The 6,000-nt window shown below is 43.6% G+C and overlaps 1 protein-coding gene across 2 annotated transcripts in view; it reads left to right on the forward strand.

Annotated features, from left to right (window-relative positions):
• The window catches only part of KCNN3 (potassium calcium-activated channel subfamily N member 3), a 291,621-nt gene extending 286,691 nt beyond the window's left edge, over positions 1-4,930 (forward strand). For both annotated transcript variants that reach the window (XM_036756376.1, XM_036756377.1), the window contains one exon: positions 4,634-4,930. In XM_036756376.1, coding sequence (XP_036612271.1) covers positions 4,634-4,930 — 297 coding nt within the window. The remainder of the gene's footprint in view (positions 1-4,633) is intronic.
• The last annotated feature ends 1,070 nt before the right edge of the window (positions 4,931-6,000 follow it).

Genomic DNA, 6,000 nt, shown 5'->3' on the forward strand with positions numbered 1-6,000 from the left:
AGAGAGATTGAGGCAGGATAAGTAGACTTGAGAACCATCAACATAGAGATGGTAATTAAATTCATGGGAGCTCAAGTGAGCTCTGACTCCAAGGCTGGCCCTCTATCCACTACAACATGCTACCTCTCTATTGTTATAATCAGAGTGACTGATTGGAAGATTTTCAGTGATTCCTTCCCTATTTTCAAACCTTCCCATTTTTCCTCTATGAAAATATGAGAATGAGGAGATGTTTCTAAAGATACACAGTCCAGAGGAGAATGACCAGGATGAACTCAAGACTGGGTCAACTTAAGGCTGGCAGAAGTAAATGTGAGGAAAAGAAAAGTATACAAAGATGCATAAAGTGGAGAAGAGGAGGGAGGGGGAGAGGAATGATATAAATACTGTCCTCTGATATATGAAGAGCTGTCATATGAAAAAAATAAGACTTAGATATTCTCCTCAGGTCCAGACAGCAAAAGTGGGACCAGTTGGTAGAAGAAACAAGTAACAAGTAGACATATTTGCTCACTCTAAAGAAAAACCTTCCACAACAAAGCTGCCTTACAATAGAATGAGCTGCCCTGTTCCTGTCACTAAAGTTCTTCAGACAGGGGCCATCATGATCCCTCATTGGGGATGTTACAAAAGGGATAGAGACGTTGTCCAGGTGGGAGTGAACTGGATGACCCTGACATCCCTTCCCTAACTCTGAGATTCTTGGATTCTGTGACTTGACTACTTTGGCTCTTCGAGAGAGGAAGAGAGATACAAAGTTCAAGAAAGAGTCCAGCAAGAAAGCTCTCCTTTCAAAATGCTTGGGCTTTTATGGCTTGCTGCTATGATTTGGGCATTTCTCTGTACCACTTCAGGCAGCTAAGTGATGCAGTGAATAGAGCATTAGGCCTAAAGTAAGGAAGACTCATCTTCCTGAGTTCAAATCTGTCCTCAGACTCTTATTGGCTGTGTGACCCTGGGCAAGTCACTTCACCCCTGTTTGCCTCAGTTTTCTCATCGGTAAAATGAGCTGGAGAAGAAAATGGCAAACCACTCCAGTACCTTTGCCAAGAAAACCCCAAATGGGGTCACAGAGAGTCGGATACATCTGAAGCGACTCAGCAACAATAACTATGCCACTCCAGTGTTAGCCTAAAGCATTCTTTTTGGTACTTTTCTGGGAGGCAGATTAATAAGCTTAAGAATTTTTCTTCTCCTCAAAAATCCCTAAAGTTACAACATGAAAGGTCATTGTTACCAGCAGCAGAGAGCACATCGGTAATCATGGCGCGTAGGTGCCTGTTGAAGAAAGGGGCCTCCCCCTCATCAAGTTCTCTTCATTGCTACTTGATCGAAATCATACATAAAGTACAAAGCCCAGGGCCAGCCTTGTAGAGCATGCAGGCAGACATTCATTATCGTAATGGAACACACTTCCTCGGTGAGCCTAAGGAGAAAAGCAACTCCCTCACACAAATTAAGTCCCATTGAGAACGTGGTACAATCAGTGTAAATTATTGGTTATTTGGTCATCCACAGGCACCGGGTACAATGAAAGGATTGTGTCAAATAAAGGATTCCCTAACCTGATGTGGAAATTACAATCAAGTGCCTAAGTGGGTTGGCACAGTTTGGAATAAGCACAGAGAGACTGTCTTTACTCTTGGAACATTTGGGTGAAACGTAGGGTTTGCAAGTGGTTTTTTAGGAGACCATCAAGGGAAAAGCTATTGTTTAGATGGAAAGAAAGAGCACATTTAGTGTCACTGCCTTAGGACTGCTCCTGTGAAGGAGGAGTGTTTTCCACCTCACCTCACACCAAGTATCACATATGTCCAGACCAGGCTAAATTATGCTAGCAAGCAGGAAGCATGTTCTCATGCTAATTTAAGCCAGGTAACTGTATTCCATGGTTTCTGTGACACTGCCTCTGGTGTATCTCCCAGAGACAGAAGCCAACATATAGCAGGATGTGTGAAGCAAAAATATCAGGTGCAACAGAAAGTCTCATCTATCCCTCATGGATCCTGGAGTGGAAACAATTTGGAGACCAAATTACCTGAAGGGCAGGAAAGCATTCTAGGAAAATGACCTTCACAATGGCCTGCTGTAAAGTAGGGAGAAGAAGTAAACACTGATATGCTGCCAGTCTTTTCCTTTTCCTCTCTGGGTAGAATTAAAGGTATTGGCAATCTCCTAGCATATCCCACACTGGGCTGTGTTTCCCCTGGAATCCCGTCACCAGGCAACGAAGGGGAGAAGATAGCATAGTCATCACCTCTTTCTGTGTGTGTGTGTGTGTGTGTGTGTGTGTGTGTGTGTGTTCACTCTCCGTTTATCTTTTTTCCCTTTGGCTCCTTGGAAAGGAAGAACCTGTTGAAATGTGGTGGGGGGAGGGGGCACAGGGTGGGGGGATGGAGAACAGCAGGATCCAAATGTTCTGACTCCTTTTTATAGCTGCCTCACAAACAGGCCTCCCCTTCAGTTCAATGAAGTGGGAGGGGTTTATGCGCATATCCCTGGAGGGTGCTCTGTGAAGACTGCTCCTTGAAGGAATGGCTGTCACTTCACCAAGTTGTCATTTTGACATGGTCATTGGCATGACATGGCAGCCAAAAAAAACCGATCTTGTTCTTCTTAGGCAGCATTAACAAAGGTAAAGCCTTTGGAATGGGAAGGCAATAGGCCCGCTGTCCTTGGTCCTAGTCAGATCACATAGGATCACAGACTCAGAGCTGAAAGAAAGATTGTAGGAGTCATGTAGACCAACTCAATCATTTTATGGAGGAGGAAACTGAGGCCCTATGAGGTAAGGCAACTTGCCCAGGACCACATAGGTAATAAGTGGCAGAGCCAAGATTCAGACTCAGGTCTTCTGACTCCAAGCCCAGGGTTCTTTCCTCTGCACCACACTGCCTCTTGCATCTGGAGTGTTCTGTTTCGAACCCCACATTTTAGGAAGGAGGAGCTGGAGCAAGGCCAAAGGAGGAGAGCGGCCAGCATGGGTGAGGAGTTTGGAAATCACCATGTAAGAGAATCAGCTAAAAGAACCTGGTAAAAAGGAAAACTTTACAAGAGGTGGTAGGGAGGACATCGTAGCTGTCTTCAAGTATCTGAAAAACTGTCTTGGGGGAGAGGGGTCACGCTTGTCCCATTCGGCCCCACCAGCTTGAATGAGGGGCCGCAGGCAGAAGACAAAGAGTGGCTTATTTCTACTCTAAGGACAAATTCCTAGGCCAACAATGGCAAACTCAAATTGAAAGAGGAGCCACTAAACTATACATAAGGAACCATACATTGACTTAGAAAACCATATATTGACACTATGTTCCATTGTATTTTTATGTATTTTTAAAATATTTCGCAATTATATTTTAGTCTAGTTCTTCCTCACTCAGGAGTGTTGCTGTAGTAATGTGGCCCTTTAGCTAGGTGTATGACACCTTTCTCCTACACCCATTAGAACTATTAAAAAGTAGAGTCGGTTGCTGTAAGAAGTAGGGAATTCCCCATCCCTAGAGGTTTCAGGGTAGTTGGCTACTTTACAGAAGGGATTTCCTACTTCTTATATCTAGAGCTGGAAAGGATCCATAAAAGCTGTCTAGTCTAATCCCTGCCCCTTCGGTTTATAATTAAGGAAACTGAGGGAGGCCCAAAGAGATTAAATGACTTACCCAAGGTCATACAAGTTGTGAGTGACAGATATGCTATTGGAACTCAGGACCTTTGTCTCCAGAGCCAAATATTCATTGTACCATACTCCACTGATGGCTAAATTAAATGACTTCTGAGGTCCTTTCCAGCTCTGAGATTTTGTGATTCTTTTGATACAGATTTTGAGGACAAGCACTACACAAGTTGTCCATTTACTTAGCAAAATTGTGGTTTCCCCAGATACACAGATAATGGGGCAGGGATACACTCTCTGTGAGTGGAGGATTTGGTTTAATGCACACAATGAATTCCCCATTTTGGCAGCAAGTCACTTTGGTAGGCACCCCTGCATTTTCTATCTCCTTTCTCTCAAAACTGGTCCCTTAGCTCTCTTTTGGCTACTTCTCCACCACCACTACCATTTCCCCTCTTAATTTATTTTTCATTTCCTTTGCTTCCCTTGCCATCTGTTATTTCTGTTTCCTCCCACCCCTTTTATGAGTGATCTCTTTTCCTATCCCAATGGGACTTTGTGGAAAGGTCCTTCCAGAACTGTTTTGTTGACAAATTCAGCAAAAAACTTTTGGTTAAACAGAAGCATCATAGGTAATACAAAGGCCCTCTCTGATCAGTCAAAAACTCTTACCTAAGCCCATGGAAATGGTCTTCCACTTCCTTAGCAGCATGTGGCTTCACTACCTTAAAAGACTTATCACTTGGAAGGTTTGATGGACTAATAGTACTGAGACTGCCTGGGGAGTCAGTCTATGATAGGCACCTATTCAAGGCTCCACTTCTTCAGGATGACAAGATCACAGATTTAGAGCTAGAAGGGACCTCAAAGGCCATCAAATCCAACCTTTAAGTTTTTTCCTCTTTCCTTGGTCTGATAGAATATGAGTCATCATTACAGGTTGTCCTCCTCTAGGCTGGTTGTAGTTGGTTCTCCCCTATTTGTGTTCCCATAATAACCTGGTCCATATTCTTTTTCACCCCACAGATGCAGAATGTCATGTATGACTTAATCACAGAGCTCAACGACCGGAGTGAGGACTTGGAAAAACAAATTGGCAGTCTGGAGTCTAAACTAGAACAGCTCACTGCCAGCTTCAATTCTCTCCCCTTGCTCATTGCGGACACCCTGCGTCAGCAGCAGCAACAGCTCCTCTCAGCCGTCATCGAGGCTCGGGGAGTGAGTGTGGCAGTGGGAACCCCCCACACACCACTCTCTGACAGCCCTATTGGGGTCAGCTCCACTTCTTTTCCCACCCCTTACACAAGCTCGAGCAGCTGCTAAATAAAACTCCCCACACAGGAAGAATTGCCGAAAGGTCTTAAGATGCAAGTCAACTTTCTCCTGGTCTTTCTGTCATCACAGGAACATTCAGGCTGAGTGGACATAAAGAATAACACTGAACTAATTAACAAACTCATGTTCATTCAGAGTGCTTGGTTCAATATGCCTTGAAATCCGAAATCGAATCTCTGTTTAGGTGCCTATATATGGAAGCGGGAAGGAGAAATGAAAGGAAGCCAAACATTTGACAGGGCCTTTGTTGCAGTGTTCGGTGGAGAACAGAAATCCATGCTCAATCTCAGGTCTTCAATTGTTGTGAGGGTGGGGAAAATAAAGAGAGGGAGAAGGAAAGGGAGAGGTAGGGGAGAAAGAGAGAGAGAGAGAGAGAGAGAGAGAGAGAGAGAGAGAGAGAGAGAGAGAGAGAGAATGAATGAGAACTAAAGGAGCCAATGGAGAAGCAACTAGAGGAAAATATTCCACTCAACCGAATATCAGCCTTGGGCTTTCTGTATTCACAACTAAGGGCCTCATCTACCAATCTGTTCTACTCTTTTTCTCTAGTCTAAGAAGGTCTCTGTATATGACAACAGACAGAAGAAAGAAGTTCACAATTTGCCAAAACAGAGATACAGTCATAGGGCATCAAAGCTCTTATCCCTTACATAGGTCATAAAATCCAGTGCATGGTAAATGAGGTCATGTAAGACAGATTTTTTCAATCTAATATCAACAATTATTTATAAAAAACCAACCAATTCCTGCCCACGTGCCCCTAAATTCAAGCCATTCCTTTTCCATTGGTGATGTGTCTCACTCAGGCATCACTTTTCATCAATTATTCTTTCTTTGTGGGCATAGGTCCCACTCCAAACCGTACAGGTTGCTTTTGCCATAGGTATGTACAGTGCCTGTTATGAGTTGAGTGCCAACTCAAAAATATTGGCTTTCTGGAGCTAAAAATAGTGTTCTGAAAATATCTGCTTTGGTAGAGTTTTATTCTGCTATCCAAACATTCTGAGATTCATTCGTATTATATGATGATGAGTACACCACAAATATTTCTGGTGTCA

The sequence above is a fragment of the Trichosurus vulpecula genome, chromosome 4 (genome assembly GCF_011100635.1).
Source record: "Trichosurus vulpecula isolate mTriVul1 chromosome 4, mTriVul1.pri, whole genome shotgun sequence".
Taxonomy (NCBI): Eukaryota; Metazoa; Chordata; class Mammalia; order Diprotodontia; family Phalangeridae; genus Trichosurus; species Trichosurus vulpecula.